This window comes from Pseudonaja textilis, chromosome 4 (assembly GCF_049901715.1).
Source record: "Pseudonaja textilis isolate UNSWEBS1 chromosome 4, rPseTex1.2, whole genome shotgun sequence".
NCBI lineage: Eukaryota > Metazoa > Chordata > Lepidosauria > Squamata > Elapidae > Pseudonaja > Pseudonaja textilis.
The window spans coordinates 62,429,737-62,448,917 of NC_141993.1; the positions used below are offsets into that span (position 1 = coordinate 62,429,737).

General features: G+C 34.3%; 1 protein-coding gene across 10 annotated transcripts in view; it reads right to left on the bottom strand.

Annotated features, from left to right (window-relative positions):
* Positions 1 to 19,181, bottom strand: part of DOCK10 (dedicator of cytokinesis 10) — a 167,726-nt gene that overhangs the window by 28,504 nt on the left and 120,041 nt on the right. For 9 of the 10 annotated variants that reach the window (XM_026701522.2, XM_026701521.2, XM_087933216.1 and 6 more), the window contains exons 26-38: positions 14,107 to 14,220; positions 13,439 to 13,510; positions 11,418 to 11,564; positions 10,639 to 10,722; positions 9,947 to 10,043; positions 8,063 to 8,107; positions 6,221 to 6,396; positions 5,876 to 5,992; positions 5,029 to 5,140; positions 3,775 to 3,896; positions 2,703 to 2,817; positions 1,113 to 1,179; positions 39 to 86 (exon numbers count right to left, since the gene is read on the bottom strand). In XM_026701522.2, the coding sequence (XP_026557307.2) occupies positions 39 to 86; positions 1,113 to 1,179; positions 2,703 to 2,817; positions 3,775 to 3,896; positions 5,029 to 5,140; positions 5,876 to 5,992; positions 6,221 to 6,396; positions 8,063 to 8,107; positions 9,947 to 10,043; positions 10,639 to 10,722; positions 11,418 to 11,564; positions 13,439 to 13,510; positions 14,107 to 14,220 (1,316 nt within the window). The remainder of the gene's footprint in view (positions 1 to 38; positions 87 to 1,112; positions 1,180 to 2,702; positions 2,818 to 3,774; positions 3,897 to 5,028; positions 5,141 to 5,875; positions 5,993 to 6,220; positions 6,397 to 8,062; positions 8,108 to 9,946; positions 10,044 to 10,638; positions 10,723 to 11,417; positions 11,565 to 13,438; positions 13,511 to 14,106; positions 14,221 to 19,181) is intronic. The other variant, XM_087933214.1, reaches the window with a different exon arrangement.

Genomic DNA, 19,181 nt, shown 5'->3' on the forward strand with positions numbered 1-19,181 from the left:
CAAATATTTTGCTACTTGTTTGATGAATAAAACATTACCTTACTATATTTCGTTTTCCTAAGTATCTGAAATTCTGAAGGCAAACCCTAAAAGATAAAAAAAAATTAAATAATCTCAAATGGTTTTCTTTCACAGCATTAATTTACTTCTTTCACAAAACATCACACACTAGATTTTGGTACAGTCCTGGTGTAATTCTATTATTGTATAATAATAATATAATATAATAATAAGAATGGTGTAATTCTATTAGTAAAATTATTCAGGTAAATGACCACAATCATGCTAGTTTCATGCAGCAACTGTTCTTTCTACCCTTTTCCCACAAAAACCAAACTTCACTATTGCATTAGCAGACAGATATTTGCTTTATAAATAGTTTATAGATTTCCCAAGAAATGCTTTTACAAACTCCAATTGCGTGTTTTGTTAAATTGTTCTTGTACAATATCAAAAGTGATTGCATGAAAACTGTCCACTCATAATAGTATCTGGAATGCCCTTGAGTGAAGCTATTACTCATTTTCTGCAGGTTACCTTTACCACAAAGCATTTCTGTGACTCAAACCTTGCATTTCCTAAGCAGTTAAATATCAATGTTGCAATGAAGTTAAACACTGACTGCAATGTTAATGAGTTCTTTTCTTTTATTCTTTATTTATTAAGCTTACATGCCATCCATATTACTGGATGTGACGGTTAATGATCATTACTCCAATAATGGCTAACAATCATTACTCCAATAAAAACATTAAAATGATAAATAGTAACATTAATTTAGTTTAAAATTGACAAAGTTGGGGAGGAAGGGAGCAGCATGGTAGGGAGGTAGGGGTCTTATCTTAGTCTATTAACCACTTCCAGAATGATTCACGCCCATTGGGACCTCATTTCTTTCTTTTATTCTTTACTAATTCAGTAAAGAAAAATATTAACATTTCACAATTTAAATCATGGAAGATTAGAGAGATTGAGAAGCTGAATAAAGTTAGATGAGAGATGCATTTCTTTTGAAAGACTTAAAAATATGGGGATTGAAATGGATAGTTATTCTTCTGTTTTAATTAATACCAACAACAGCCTTGGAAGAACAAACCTCAGAGTGAGCTTACTCTAAAATGCTGAAAAAATCTGTTATTTCTGTAAATGGTGCCTTCTGCCAGTATGAGATCAGTGTATCTAGAAAGAGACAATGAAAACATACAAATATATTATTTATTCTTACATCAAGTAATCATACTCTGTGTTAAGAGTGAATATAATCCATCAGATGGAACCCAATGCAATATTCATAGTAACAAGTTTTGTTATCAACATTGTACGGATCATCAGCATTCTCAGCATTTGAAATACTAAAACCACCCTGTTAAATCTTTAAAAAAACAAAACCTACGATTAGTTTTTATAGATGTTTGTTATCAATAAATCAATTTTATTTGCAGATGTTAAAAAAAGAAAGGAATAAAGAATTTGAAATTCCTATATTATCAGACAACAGGAGAGCGGATGGATTTTCTGCGTCCTTACTATGGCCAAAAGACTGATATTGTGCTATTGGAAAGATATATGTATGGCCCTTTTCACTCATTGGGTTGAAGACCTGATTATACTTGCCATCTATAAGTGGATTAATTATAAATATAGACTTTGAATGGACAAATGTAATGAAATATAGAACTAATTTAAACAAAATATAGTAGGTTAAACATGGTTGTATAGTTACATAACTGTTTTAGAAACATATATGTACTAGAATTATAATTGTGTTAGATAACTATATAAAGAATTGTAATTATGCTAAAATGCTAATTACGCTAAAATGACACATAATACTTTTTTTCTACATTGTGTTTTTGTACTTTTTAAAAAAATCTTCTATTTCTTTTCTTTGATAATGTGTTAGGATAATTAATTTGCTGATTTGATATTTTCTGTTTTTGTCATTATTTAAAACCAATAAAAATAAATCTAAAAAAAATCTCCACCATAATTCATTTAGTCAAAGTCTATTGTAATCCTATTTTCATATTTTCAAAGTGATATTTTCTACCAGTAGAATTTAGAAAGGGGTCAATGCAGCATTGCAACAAATTCTACCCACAGCCAGGAGTTCATCCCTGAAGGAGTTCAAGATTGACTCAGTCTTCTGTCCTTCCAAAATTGGTAAAAGGAGAACCCAGATTGTTGGGGCCAATATGCGGACATTGTAAACCACCAAGTGAATGTTGTAAAGCACTATAGAGCAGTATATAAGCCTACGTGCTATTGCTATTATGTTAGATGTATGTAGAAGTAAAAAATCATTGTGACAGGCTTTTAAGATTCTGTTACAGTAACCTGACCTATACTCTTTTAGAGACCCCATTCCCTGAGCTTCCCTATTCTGAAGGACTGACAGATCACCTTAATTTTTCATACTTGGATATATTTTATTTCAAAAGCTCTTTGCAAATAATTTATTTCAACTTGTCTGAAGAGTAACAAGATTTTTTAATAGATATGCTGTGCAGAAGGAAGAATAAGAAAGACAAAACAGGGAAAAGGTAGTAGCACTAGTAGAGAAAAGAAAATGCACATGGCTGCTTTAAACCCACTCTCCGTTGTCTTGTAAACCTAACAACCAAGAGATTTCTCCCAAAAGAACATAATCTTCAGCAGAAAAGTAAGAAAGCGGACACAGATATAGTTTAATGTTCACTTACCTTCTGAAACTGTTTTCATAATATGAAGAAAACACATTAAGAGACTTCTTGTTTCTGCTTGATCTAATTTGTCAAAACGAAGAGCTGATCCAATCAGAGACAATGGCCTTACAATCTGTTGTGGCAAAACATGAAGAGTCTTAATAAATCAATTTTACCTCCAAAATATTATACACACACACACACACACACACACACACACACACACACACACACACACACCTCTCTTTGGTTATACCAGTTTGGTCTAGTACAAGAATATCAAATTCAATTTCAACTGCATCAGGGTTGTATTTGACTTCAGAGGGCTGAGGTAGGCATGGCCAGGGAAGGTGTGGCCAGCTCGACACCATTCATGTTGGGAATGCCTATATTGGCCCAAGCGTTCTGCTAGTGAAAATGGGCTCCTGCACAGCCCATTTGGCTGCCACAGCCTCCTGCAACCCCCTGCCAGTGAAAATGGAGCTCAGGTGGTTGCGGCCCTCCCGAGTTCTGTTTTCACTGGCAGAGGGTTGCAGGACACTGTGGCAGCCAAAAATGGAGCTCTGCTGTTTTCGCTGGCAGAAGCACTGCAGGCTGTTCTTCACTGTTTTTAGGGCAGCCCCGTGGGCCAGATCCAAGTACCCCATGGGCTGGATCTGGCCCCTGGGCCTTGAGTTTGACACCCCTGGTCTAGTGGTTAAGTTTAATATACGAGTTTGGTACAGTGGATAAGGCACCAGGCTAGAAATCTCCTGCCTTAGACATGAAATCCAGCTGCCAGCCACTCTCTCTGTCATTCTCTCTCAACCTAACTCTCCTCACAGAGTATTATTGTGAGCAAAATAGGAAGGGGAAGGAATATATGCTTGCTCCCTTAAATATTTATAAAAATAATGAAGGTAGAATACAAATAAATAAATAACCCCCCCCACAAACATAACATAAAATAAATATAGCATAATGTGGACCAGAGGCAGCTGCATTAGATAGCTGCCATCAAGTGCTGTATGAATGCCTCCACGTGCTCTGAATCATCTTTTCCCATTAAAATCTGAGGTACTGTGCTGTCTTAGTTCATAGAAATATATACCTTCTCACAGGCTTCATTTATTTCACTGTTCTTTTCATTGGTACTTGGATTAGAGTCAAGACTTCCTAGGGAACCTCTGGAGTCAGTACGGTTTGCTGCAGGAATAACTACTGATGAAAAAGCTGGAAACAAAAGCCACAACGAATGTGCTAAAATGATGCTTATGGACACAACAATTAACAGGATGAAAACCAAAGAACAGTATGTAACATTGACTAGACACTGTTAAGAAAAGCTACAGATCATTTAATTAAGATGTTGAATGGTTATGAGCTGATTGCATGAAACAGAGTAGACTTATAACGACAAATGCAATGATACATATTTTGCGATAGATGGTTTCAGACACATTCTCATACATGATGGAGCAAAAGCCATAGAAGTAGAAACATTTATTGAGTGCAATTAGTATGACACCTTGAAATCCATCTGTAAAGTATACAGTATAAACATTACTCTACTAATAAAGTTGGTGAACTTTTGTGATACAAACAAATCTGTTTATACCCAAAGTTGGGAGAAGGCAGGAAAGGTCTAGCTTCCAGTACATATCCAGGTATGCATTATACTAGAAACCAATCATCTCATCCTCTCCTAACTTCCACCATATTCACTCTTGTCACCATCCAAAGTCCACTGAACCACTTCTTCAGGAAGGTGGAAAATGGACTGTTTCAATTCTGGAAGATGAGCCTAGATCATCCTTGTCAAGTTTTACAATGCCACCATCCATGCTCTGCACATGTTCTTTTATGCTTGGTGGACTTGGAAACGAACAAGCTTATAACAGACTTTTGAAACATAATCTACTTTTAAGCAGAGTATTGTCTGTATTTGTATTCTATAAATTGGGTTAGATTTTGCACACATATACATCTGTTTGCATATCTAAAATACGGATATATCGCCATTTATTAGAAAATCTCTTTCAACTAATAAGGACAATAAAATCAAATTATAAAAGTGCTGTAGGAACTATATATAGGTGAATGATTGCTGTGTTAGTTCAAAGGAAATTACAGTTCTTTTCTTTTTTGTTTTCTTTTCTAGTTACACATTTTTAAAAATTGTATCCCAATAACAGCCACAGACATCTCAAGAAATTTCAGGAAATTAGAGCACTTTGGATCTCTGTTCTAAGGTCAGATCACACTCCTGCAAGAAATACTAGAAGATAATTTACATGTAAAAAATTAGTAATAATGAAACTTGCAATAGAACAAGACAGAAAGTTATTTTTATATAGTTTCGTACCTGCAATTGAATTAAGAACATCTTTGGAGAAAGAAGTATCTATTGAATTTGCATGTTTCATTGTTGTCTGACTCTGAAATCCTACAGTGGTGCTCAAATCATCTCTAGATCCCTAGATTTCAATGACAGGCAGAGAACAAATGTGTGTATTACATCAATTTTCAAAACCTGCCACTTATTGCTAATTTTATAGTTATATAGCCACTGCTTTGACATTAGCATAGAACCACATTTTTTGCCTTTTGCAGCCTAATGACAATGATATTTGTTATCTTCACCATCATCACTACCAGCACCACACATTAATCTATTTCTGCTAATTCGTCAACTTTAGAAATCTTAATATTTGTAAATATTAATACATTTCTTTTCCAAAACAGTACAATTATTTTAAGAAAATATTTCCTCCCCCCCTTGCCTTCCCTTAATTCTAAACCAACCTTAATGTGGTAATCTTAACATATCACTTAAGGAAAGGCAGATTTTTAGTGAATCAATTAGGGAGACAACTTTAGTTGCAGATGGGAGGCTGATACTAAAACTAACCTGTTTATGGCCACCTAGTAAGCTTGTAAGTGATAAGAAGTTCAGATTGGGTTTTCTTTCTCCCAATAATTCATTGCAATGATTTTAGGTATGCTTTTAGTCTGAATCCAGACTAAATGTTTTTTTTCTGTCATAGACAACAAGTCCAGCAATATAGCTAAGTGACTCTACACTAATATGCTTTTATCATACTCTATTTACTGATAAATTAACCTGAACTAATCTAGTCTAGAATAATTAAAATGTCAGCAGTATAGTTTTATGAAAACTAAAATTATTATTGCCCATTACTGGAACCCACCTGATTAGATGTATTTATACTGAATAAAAACATATCTTTCAGATATATCCTTGGCATATTGTCCAAAAGCATCCCATAAAGAGGCATATACAAGTTTGCTATTTTTGCCTGCTTCTCCTGCAGAAAAGACATTAAAAGAAGATGGCTCAGTACAGTCAATGGAATGGTCTATTCCAAGGTCTTCAAACTTGGCAAGTTTAAGACTTGTGGACTTCAATTCTCAGAATTCCTGAGCTAACATAACTGGAGAAGGAATTCTGGGAGTTGAAGTCCACAAGTCTTAAACTTGCCAAGTTTGAGGACCCTTGGTTTATTCAATCAAGGCAAAAAGTTAAACATTCATACCGGATCTCTATATCGATTATCAAAGGAATGTTTTGCCATCAGATTTTTGAGCATGGCTAGGGCCATGTGTCTGATATCCTGGTCTTCTTGGAGTGCAAATCCAACTTCTCGAAGAAGTAATCCAATTAAAAAATGCTTCCGGCAAAATTCATTTGTTACAATATATTCAGGAACATCTGGATTAAGACAGTCAAGAGAGTTGTGTGTTTAAAACTTGTCATACATATCCTTCACTAACATATATACATATGTAGACAAAAATGCAGTAAAAAAGCTGGAACACACTTTCTCACTAGTCCAACACATGAAAGCCACAGGTCATAGCATCAACTTCAATGGCACCAAAACCCTAGCCACTATAGAAAACCCCAACTACAGAATTATCAGAGAATCCATAGAGATTGAAAAAAGACCTGAAAGCATGAATAGATGACTCCACCAGATTGTCAATTACCTGGAAGCCAGCACTCTCAAACAAAAAAAATCTCCACACCACAAGCCAGGCAAACACCTGGGCACAAACAGATCCCCCCTGATACCTCCAGCTCAAACACACCCCAACCAGGCACCCAGATGAAACCTAGCTTCCTAATAAATGATAGCCGTCCATTTACTCGGAGCCAAGATGCACTAAAAGCCTCCAATACAGGAAACACAATGTTGCCAGCCAATCAAGACAAAAAAAGCTACAAAACAGACAGAAGATATTAGAAACACCAATCAAGAAGAACACAGCAAACTCCAAGACCAATAAACACAGACCAAGACTCCCAACCAATCAGGATGAAGAAAAAACCATTCTGGCACAGCAGTAGGCTAGCACCAAATTTAAAATAGAAAAGGCTGGAAAAGTCTGACTCACAAATGAATACTATACAGAAGCCTGATGATGGCAGATGAGAATCTGCCAAAACATTGCTACAACTTTAAAAGCACAACTATGATGATGTGGCTTGGCCACATTTCAGCTTGCACTGGCACAAAATCGATAGCACCAGCCTGAGGATGGTGAGTGGGACCTCGCTGAAACGTCACCAAGATACTCTTAATCTTACACAGGAAAATACCCAAACACACTTAGACCTACATACCTGTACCCATGAAAATCTACGAATATATACATATATATTAAAGTTTTTGCGGGTACTTACATGTACGGTATTCAGCTTTGTTGGGTATTTTCCCACGTCATTCTAGTTGTGCTTTTAAAGTTGTAGCAATGTTTTGGCAGAATCTCATCTGCCATCATCAGGCTTCTGTATAGCACAACTATAATGATGTGGGAAAATACCCGAACAAAGCTGAATACCATATATATATATATATATATATATATATATATATATATATATATATATATATATATATATGATATATGATATATGATATATGATATATGATATATAATTAATTGGCATTCAAATAATTTAATTAACAAATATTAGGAAAACGATTGCAGTTTTGTAGAACTCAATGTTTTAACTGATAAGTCTGCTAATGTTGCAGTTTGACTTATAAATCAGTAGTAACTGCTGTTAATCTGTACCTGATGTATTATAGCAATTTGTCTTTAGTACTTGGCAAGATGAAGTAGATATTGAACTTACTTCTGACTTTAACTATTTAGAAATAACAAGTTTTCTATTCTTCACTGAGAGGTCCTTCAATTAATGCAATGTATATTATCACTCCAAATGTGTTGGACAGCCAAAGTTATGGCAGAATAATTCCACTTCAAACTTGGGTACAGGGCAGAGTAGTAGATAATTTTTAAAATGCTAGAAATGGAATTTGATAATGCCACATTTAATAACGAAGATTGCAAATTGTACTTAGGCTTACCTGATGCACGAAACTGCTGGGTTGCTTCTGATGGTGTGATTGGATCTTGAATGGTGTGATAGAAATATATGGAAAAGGAGAAGAAAAAAAGAAAAAGAAAAAGAAAGAAAGAAAGAAAGAAAGAAAGAAAGAAAGGTACATTTAAATAAATGCCAGTGCTAATTGTGAAGGTATAATTTTATGGTGTCATATTTATCCATTCACACTTTGTGAATCCAAAAGCACTATTACTGATTAGAAATAGTGCTTTTGGATTGGCTATTTTGAGATCTACTCCAGTTATTGGATGCTAAGCTTTTTTAAAGGAATAGGTTACTTTATCTTTTTATGGACTTTGCACAGTGGTTTGTATGAAACTGATGGTGTAAAAGTATTAAAGACAAAGCAAACATTTAAGATTCAACAGGGCCAATGAAACGATCCTTTCCTGTTTATCTATCTAGGGTCAAATGATACTGCAGAAAGCTGCTACAAGCATATCAGTGCGAACATTGAAAGTCTAAAACAGACACTCTTCCAGGAATGAGAAAGAAGCATATTGTAAGTGACTATTCAAGATACAATCCCAAATACAAATATAAATGGTGACAGTGACAGACCATTTCTATTCATGTTGTAAACTAGTTTAATTGTTAACTGAACAATTAATTAAATTGTTGGCATGGAATCAGCTGCACCTCAAAGAACTAGTAGACTAGGCAGACTTAATCAGGAACTCTTTAAACTGGATCTGAAGGGGCTGTGTGGCAAAAAAAAAAAGGAAGAAGAACCATGCATAGATACTTGTGCAGTGTAGGAAAAACAGTATTGTTTCTTGGACAAAGTAAACTGAGAATGAAAAATCAGAAACAATATTAAGTTTTAAAGTTCACATCCTTCCTTCCTTTCTGCACATGACATAAAATAAGATAAATGACTTAACAAGAAAAATGAAGATCAGTTGAGATACTGAAAAGAACATTTGGGTTATACATGTAGAAAATCACATAAAACCCATGCTGTTGTTGGTGTCTAATATTGCTCACCCAACCGTAAGGAAGATAAAGATAAGCTTCTTAAAAACAAATTGCAAATATTTTTAAGAGGCCTAAAGTAAAAGTGGTGATGACTGTACTGATTACAAGAATTTGCATGCTACAATTCCTGGTGGTTTATACCACAAACAAAAGCAAAGTAAATATAAATGTAAAGCAGCTGAAGTAATGTAATCTGTTACTGAAATAGTGGCCCAGCTCACCATTAAATCCCACCTAAATAAACAGTTTGATAGATTTGCAGAAAGTTGATGATAAAAATCCAAGACAACGCAAACCAACAGTTAGAACAATTAATCAGTGGAATGGCTTGTCTCCAGAAGTTGTGGGTGCTCCAACACCTTCAGTTTTTAAGAAGAGATTGGAAACTGTCTGAAATGGTATAGGGTTTCCTGCCTCAAAAAGGGGGTTGGACTCCAAGGTTATTCTGTTAACTACTGCATCTACCACAGAGAAAGTTTCTCTCTTTTAGATCTAAAGTCCCTCATTTATTTGATGGAAAGAGTCAAATTTTAATAATCAAATGTAAGGTTTTCAATTTCAAAATACCTTTTATTTTAGTACCATAAAAAGTTGTCAGGCATTTTTTAAATTTATGATTTATACATATTTTGCTGTTTTTTAAAAGTTAACATAATAACTTAGTTACTAAAATAACATTTACTCATACTCTCAATTGTAATAAAACAATTTTATTGAAAATGGGAAATTTGCATGCTGACCTTAAATGTATTTATATAATACAAACCCCTAATATTTTATGAGCTTTATTACTAAGTATATATACTTAAAATTGAATACAGATTATTTTGTCTTATAATAAATATTATGTAAGACCATAAATGCTTACCTGGAATGTTTGCAGATTTCATGGGTAGGCAGAGAGGAATGAAGTGTTCATAGTTACATACTTCTTGAAGAAAATCAAATTTATACTGGAATAAAATCTGAAAGTTTGAGGTGATTATCAGGTGATTGATCTTCTTTTATTACATGCATGTACATTCATTAATCTATCTGCATTACATGAAATAATAGTTATGCAGGATAATGAATGCTCATGTTTATTTATATTTATGTGAAGATATTATTTTCATGTAAGAGCAAAAATATTTTTTTAAATGAGAAAGGTGATTGTAGCAATATTAAACTAATAAAGGGAAAGGGAATCCAGTAGATAATTGCTTAAATTAGATTGAATAAGAAACACATGCATTTCCTTGCTAAAGGATTGCTAAATGAGCAAGCAACAAACAAATTCCAATAACGATAAACATTGATAAACATATGATTGGATAGACTGACTTTTTATTTTTGTAAGGTCATAGCAAACCAACATCAACTACATATTATGGGGAAGCAGCTTATTACAAAGATTTTTTTTTTCTATTAACTGCTTTGTAAAGTGATCATAAAACTTTTATCCAACAAAAGGAAACAAATATTCTTGGAAGACCTATTCCCTTTTTTAACTGATTCTGATAATTTCTAAAGGAAAAGGAGAAGTTGGTATAATTGCAAACATACATTTACTTTATTTACCTTGTCATCACCTGGTCCAAACATGCTTATATAATTATTAATTAATTTAAATACAAATCCACGGTCCATGAATGTGAAACATCGCTAAGAGAAAAAAATCAAAATGATTATAATTATTTCCCTAAGAAAAGACTTTTAACAGAAAAAAGTTAATAAGGAATTAGTATCATCTTGGCAAACTGGCAATAAATCATGAAGATCGAATGTTAAATACTCAATTCAATATTTCTCTGATTAATCTAAATATCAATTTAAGTAAGTAGCAATATGAAATTAAAAGATTTTGTAATGTTTTGAATAAATAACCAGTATAAAGTAATCCTCTAGAAAACTTACTGAAAATGTAAATATGTTCAAATGAAACAGATCTTATTTGTCAAGAATAGAACAAATAGGATTTGTTTGTATTTCTTGAAATTTTGGCTATTAAATGCCCTTTGGCTATTAAATGCCCTTCTGCAAATCTAAAAACTGAATGGCAATCCTTTATTAATTAACAGTGCTACAGTACAAAGAGTTATCTTCTTTATTATAGAGAGTGTGATTACTGTATATTCTTTTTTGGTGACAAGTATTCAAATGTTTCTTCTTTTACTCTCTGGTTATGAACTTTCAGCACTACTATACCCAGTCTTCATCAATGTAGAAGAAGCACATAATTAATGTTTTGTGTTATGCCAAAAGCAAAGAGAAATATTTACTATGAAAATGATTACAAGGATTGTGGAATCTGCAAGGGTCAAATAGGTTAATGGTTATTTATACAAAATACAACTTACCTTCAGAAACCTGCCAACGCTGTGACTTGCATTCTTTGTCTCTTCAAAAGCTTCTCCGTGTTTCCAAATAACATGATCTGATATGTTCATTACAAGTTTATCTAGTTTAGTTTTGTATGATTCTGGAAACCTCTGAGCACGAGGAATCTGGTGGGACAGCAAATGGCTTCTTCAAAATAAGAAACTGATCTAGACAACACTCAATATTCCAAAATGTTTCCTTCCCCTCGCCACACAACAAAATTGGGGGAGTTACTGGAATTGCTTCTGACTAAATGATAACAGGCATCATTCTGATGTACAGTTTAATGATGGTATTTATTTATTCAGAAAATGTTTTTGACACTTAATGCCTTCATGGAACTGGATGATTACAAAGAGGATGCAACTAAGCCTCAATTAAAATGCTATTGTTAAAACAAGATGTAGGAAAATAAATCTGATTTGAGAAATTTTTTAATTTGTAGCCAGAGCAGAGATGGTATTCAGCAGTTTCTGACCAGTGCGGGAGAACTGGTAGCGGAAATTTTGAGTAGTTTGGAGAACTGGCAAATACCACCTCTGACTGGAGATTTTACAGTATCCTTCCCCTGCCACGGCCACCAAGCCACGCCCACAGAACTGGTAGTAAAAAATTTTTAATCCCACCACTGACCCAGAGGATCACTTATTTCAATTCCAGTGGCAATTTCTTTCATGGCTATATCATGAGGAAAGCCAAATCACTGTGGAAATGATTAAATGGTGACTTAACGTGCTGCACAGATTGTATGAATTAGGCAGTCCCATAAGCAGTTGGTCTAAATTTTATTTTTAGATATTTAGATTCAAAAATGTTCAGAACAGATTTCTTGTCCAGATAAATTGCATTGATATAACTACAGAAGCATTATTAACAATCACCAGCTGCAGAAACTGTTGCCCACCCATATATCCTCCCACACCCCCTCTGCTTTTGCACCATATTAGCCACTCACACATTTCATGCACCCTTCATGTCATTATTGTCATGAACACCCTTCCCAACATGTATTGCATTCTTACACCCCTCAATATCATAACCCTAGAGCACCCCTTCACCTCATGCCTCACCCTTCTACACTTTCTCCATACTCTGTGCTCCCTCCACCATCCAGCTGCAGCCACTTTTACCTGCTTGGCTGTGACTTGCAGCTTCCTCCTTGACTTTGGTTGTGGGAAGCTGGCAAGAAGCTGCCTCATCTAATGAGAATGGAATTTAGTTAACAACAGCAGCTGGGACTGCAGGGATTGCTATCACTAAATGATGCAGTTTGTGCTTTATGACTACATCACTTAGTGCCATTGTACGGTGAGAAATAACTGTATTTGTATCTACACATTGCAGGTTTTTCCCCCAGAAGTCTACTTATCAGTTAAGATTGACCTATTGACAGAAGCACACGCGAGAACCAGTCTGTAGGTAATCCAACAATCCAACTCATCCAACCCCACTAGAACCAGCACATATGCAACCCATATTCCCCAAGTCCAGTTCCCCTATAAAAAGTCACGGAATCCCATTTTTCTCTGTAACCAGCCCCCAAAACAAACCCTTTTGTTGTTGGGAAATAAATCGATCAACTTCCTTTCTACCAACAGCATACCTTGTGTCTTATTTTCCCGCATTCTCCTGGCTTGGAGAAAGGGATCCACGAAAATTATTTTAATACTACCATACCCACTATATCATATTGACAGTTTCTAATTAATACTGAATTAAAAGGCCTGCTATCTTTTTACCTTACAGCAACATTTATGATGCCTCAAGATGCCTATATAAATTTGTACACCACTACAATCCAGATACTTTACTGTATATATAATATAATAACAACTAAATATAGTACAGTCTAAAGTTAATGTATACATACATACATACACTAAAGTATTGCACTCATTAAAGAATATGATAAAACTTAGATCAGTAAAATATTCTTAAATAAGAACATGTTTAAATACTGATAACATTTATTATGTAGTACATAATACCATAGACTTACCTGTACTCTCTTTGTATAAACCAAATGCTGTGCCATTGATTTTAATATAATTGCAAAAAAGAACCAGGAGTGCTAAAAATAAATAAATATATATTATTTTTCTTTGGTATTAACACACCTATACTTTGCAGTTTTATTTTTTCTTTACAAAAAGCTTCCCAAAAGTGGGCTTTTCCATATATGCTGAGACTACCATTTCCATAAAACCTAACCAAAGTGGCTAAAATTTGCTAGAGCTGTATTTCCTAAATATTTGGAAGGAATAAGATTAGAAAAGAGAGAACTGAATCTATGGAGCCTGAGTCACTTCTGAATAGACTCTCTGTACACTAAGCAATTCTTTCCCCAACTACATCATAAAATAAGAACATATAGCAAAACAGTCAGTTTGATCTGGTGAATAAGTTAGAAAGCAGGAGGCTGTGAGTTTTAATAGTATCTGAAGCACAAGCCAGCTAACTGACCTTCGGCCAGTCATTTTCTCTCAGCCCTGGAAATGAAGCATTGACAAACTACTACCCCTCATCCCCCCCAAAATGCCTGGAAAACTCCAAAGACTAGTCCAGGCAGTCACCAGGAGTCAAAACCTAACTCATAGGAACAAAAGCGAGGAAATCAATAGCTTATAAAAACTTCCCTTTTAGCTCATGAATAAGAATAAATTTCACCTTTAGAACAAGCTTCACAGTCCTTTGATCATTTGATTGCAACAGATTAGTTATATTCTTGGCCAGTTCTTCATGAACAGTCTGTTCTTCAAATGTCTTAGTTTTGAATACATACTAAAAGTATAATATAAAATGCAGGAAAAAATGTTAATGGTTAGAACATTAGGTCTCATTGACTATGCAACACGAATAATTTGCATCATATAGTACCTGACAGTTATATGGTCAATGCTTGGAAAATATTTATGGTACAAGACTATTAGTCTTTTGCATCTAGCCTTCTATTGATTTGAATGTAATGAAGCTAAGAAACTATACTTTGTACCACAATCTTCTCCTTGACCATTCAGAAATACATCCCTTTAAGGATAATGAACTCATGCCCAAGTCTGCATCACTTGCCTGAAAATAAATCTTTCTGAACTCAGTGAGATATATCTCTGATTAAATATATATGAAACTGTGTTATAAACATTTTACATTATGCAGGAAGGTATGGTCTATATCAAAATCAAAAATACATATCTCAGGCAATAAATACTCTAACCTGTCAACAAATGCTTTGCAAGATGATAACAACTGCACAGCAATGTTTCTCAACCTTGGCATTTTATAATGAATGGATTTCAACTCCCAGAATTTCCCAGCCTCTTAACACTGCTGTATAGGCACAATTCCTATTCCATTTTTATATTAAAGTTTATTACTGTGATCATTATATTTGATAGGTTCAAACTATCATGGGAAAGTTTCTTTGACATTATTTTTGTGTTTGCTTATTTACTTATTTTTTTAATAACACATTCAACACTTTCCTAATGAGGCTGAATACATCGTGGGATGTGGGAAAAAATACATATAAATATTGAAACATTATTCCTGCTAGCATGGAAGTATTAGCATCTGCAGTTATCTTGCACATGCACCATTCTTTGCTCTAAACATCAGCCAATCTGGAAATGTATGAAATGTGGTGACATTTAGTCTTATTCTTGAATGTAGGATGACTAAGCAAAACAATCACTCGATCAATGCTGTTCTGAACGTATTAATAAGAGAATACATTTAGTGACAGCTAGTTAAGCAATCATACACTTTAGTTTGTTTACATGTGTAGAGCATTGTCCACAACATGTTTGGATTTTCATCAGCATTATCCCCAAAATAATGCTGCTAGGAAAGGGACTTGTAAATAAGAATTCTGTGCTACATATATTTTGAAGTAGCATTAATCTTGTGTCATCTTAAGAAAGATACAGAGAAAAATGTTTTGAATGAAATTTTATGCTACAACTAATGCAAGGTTGCTACTTCTGTCTCATTCATGGTGACTAGAGACATTCAACACATGACGTGATGCCATCATGCAGAATTACAGGATCATGCTTTACTTGGAAGAGCAGAAAAGTAGATTTGAATCCAGCAGCATTCTTTATTCTTCTGGGACCTCAAATTTAATCTAGAGTACATTACTACTATCACTACTACAACATCTGAAGTGTTCAAACATATTTACTCTAATAATATCTCTGGCTTTTATTTGAGTATAGAGAGAGCATGATGGCTAAAATTGAGAGGTTCTACCAAAGCAGCTCAAATTCATCATCAGTATTCATTAATCTAAACATGTTAAGATACTTCAACTGTGTTATACTATACTGTTTAATTTCAGGATGGTTATCATTTAAATTTTTCATTTCTCCCATGAATAACAATAGCACTTAGACTTATATACTGCTTCACAGTGTTTTACATCTGTCTAAGCAGTTTACAAAGTCAGCATATTGCCCCCAACAATCTGGGTCCTCACATTTTACCAACCTTGGAAGCATGGAAGAGCTGAGTCAACCTTGACCTTGGTGATTTGATCCATAAACTATGGAGTCGGTGATCAGTAGAAGTAGCCTGAAGTGTGTTCCCAACACTGCACCACCGCAGCTCTTATGAATGGTGAATTGTCTTTAAAAAAATTTCCAAACTGCTGGCGGTCGGTGATCAGTAGAAGTAGCCTGAAGTACTGCATTCTAACCACTGCACCACCACGGCTCTAATTGTCTTTAAAAAAAATTCTTGCTATATCATAGTTCTCTACTGTAATTGTTCAGTTACAAAATTATTAAAAGCTGCAGTGATTACAATTTAAGGTCATTAAATTGTTACTAAGTTTCTTCCTGAGAGGCATTTTGCATATACATACATGCAAAATGACATGTTAAAATACAACAACAAAATTAACATTTTGAAGTTATAGGCAGTTGTTTGGGAGAAAGCCTATTGAATTCTGGGAGACTTATTTCCAAATATAATATGATTGGAATTTCATTATGCAAAAAGCACAATAGAAGTTGTTTTATTGCAATAAAAAATTCAATTTATGTTATGACACTTAGACTGTAGAAAATGGAAAAGGATATATGCAGGGGTGGGATTCTACCAGTTTGCACCTATTTGCTAGAACCGGTTGTTAACATTCTAAGCAGTTCGGAGAACCAGTTGTTAGAAGAAATTACTAGCCTAATCCTGTAAGGAAGGCAGGAAGGAAACATTCTGGTGTTGCTTACAGAAACTGCCTCTCTGTTAACCCTTATTACATTCTTGGCAGGACTAGACTTCCTGTCTCTGGAACTTCTCTGGAGTTTTTTTCCCTCCTTTGTTGGTACTTTGCTTGTGTGGAGTGACCATTCAAAGTTACAATGGTACTGAAAAAAGTGACTTATGACCATTTCTCGAACTTACGACTGTTGCAACACCCCCACAGTCATGAGAGGCCAGGGGAAGAGATGCGTGCCTCGATGTGAGTGATATTGAGTTGGCCATGCCCAGCCAATAACATGCCCACCAAGCCATGTCCACCCAGTCACATGACCACCAAGCCATGCCCACCAACTAAGCCACACCCACAGAACCGGTTGTTAAAAAATTTGAATCCCACCCCTGGATATATGTTCTGATAATTAGCATTCATGTTGACTTATATATGTCCATTTCTCCACTAGCAATCTACAGCATCTTCATAGCAGTCCCCAAGGAAAGCATGAAAAACTCAATTTCATTTTTGCTACTTTGGTACAACAATGATTCTAGAAAAAGCTATACAATAAAACACTAATGGAAAAATTATGTGTGGACAATCAGTATCTTACCAGATTTGTGATATTTTACTAATGTGAAATTCAGTAAATTTCAAAACAAGTATTCAGAATAATTCTCAAAATCATATTATTATAAATCTGTTATTATTCTTACATATTTTAAATGACGTTCTCATAATTGTAAAGTGACATACATATGCTAATAGCTAAAATGGAGCATTATCAGATGGTGAATTGCAGGGATCAAACAGGTTATATAGTACAGCTAGAACATCTAGAGACATCTTCTGAAACACTGTATTTAAATGAAGGCATTTCACACATTCGCTTAAAGTAATGAAGCAGAAATTAATTGAGGAATGAATCTGGAGCCATGTACATGCATCTCTGATTCGTTCATGTCATTACTGATATCATTCCTCAATTCTCCATAATATTTAATTTGTTAAGCAAATTAACTTATAGTATGAATAAGTGTACAAGAAGCTCAACAGTACCTGAGTAGTTAAATTACTGAAATTATGTATAAGAGATTATATATGGAAACATCCTATTTGACTCTATACTTCTACACAAATAGATCTGAAAGTCCATTTTTCAGGCAACAGATAAAATCTCTATTTCTTTTTTTAAGTAAAAAAACCAAAGTACTATGTGTAATTTTGATAAAAAAATTAAAATACCAGAACAGAAAATACTCATATGTTTAATTTTCATTGTTAATCTTATCTTTATTCTCTATTAAGTGTCCCTATTTAAACTGAATCTGTCACTCCATAGTTTAAAATGATTGCTTCTTGTCATGTCTATTTGTAACTATTGGTAAGCCACAGGATACATAATGTTAGAAGGAAAATTACATGTAGCTTTTTCAATCACAAAGAGAGAGATTCAATGCATTCCATCCATTACAAATTCTATCTGTATATCCAGCTGTACAAATCATAGCAGAAATTCCCTATTCCTATCATAACTCCAGTACCCCTATACAAATGCAAAATCTGCTTTAAAAAATGGGAGTTATTCAGGATCAGAGTTTGAAGTATAAAAATGGTTGTATCAGTATTTTGACATCAAAAAACGTTAGCAAACATTTGAGCTTGTATAAATTGAACTAATTTCAATAATTGTTAAAATCTATTTTAAACATAAAGGTAAAAGTTCCCCTCGCACATACGTGGTAGTCGTTTCCTGCTCTAGAGGGTGGTGCTCATCTCTGTTGCAAAGCTGAAGAGCCAGCGTCTCTGTGGTCATGTGGCCGGCATGACTAAATGCCGAAGGTGCACAAAACGCTGTTACTTTCCCACCAAAGTGGTCCCTATTTTTCTACTTGCATTTTTACATGCTTTCAAACTGCTAGGTTGGCAGAAGCTGGGACAAGTAATGGGAGCTCACTCTGTTACACGGTGCTAGGGATTCGAACCGCTGAACTGCCAACCTTTCTGTTTGACAAGCCAATGAGTCACCACATCCCTATTTTAAACATAAATTAAATGCAACTCTGAAATTGTGGATATCAACAACTTCCTTATTTTCCCTTTTAATATCATACCCAATGATAACTAATTAATTTAAAAATATTGATGAGTTTACTTTTTAATGTGATTTTACAAAACAAAGGTATTGTCTTAATTTGCTTTGTGTTTTTCGTCCTTAAAATCAAGTTTTGCTTAGTTTCTTTCACTGTGCAAAGTGTGCCAAATATTTTAGTAGCTTTTTAGCACTTTACTAGTTCAAAAGGCATTTTTACTGATACTGCATACAAGGATATTCCTTTAAAGTATCTATAACTAATCTTAATACACATTGATTCAGTACAATGAAGGATTTAAAATGAAAACTGAATGGAAAGAAACAGAACAAGCAGTGCCAATTCACAAATATGTGCAAAATATCATGCTGGAAGATTAAAAATGTTCCACATACCATGAACAGGTACAAAACCACTGCAATTTAGACAATAAAAAAGTTCTTGAGAAAATA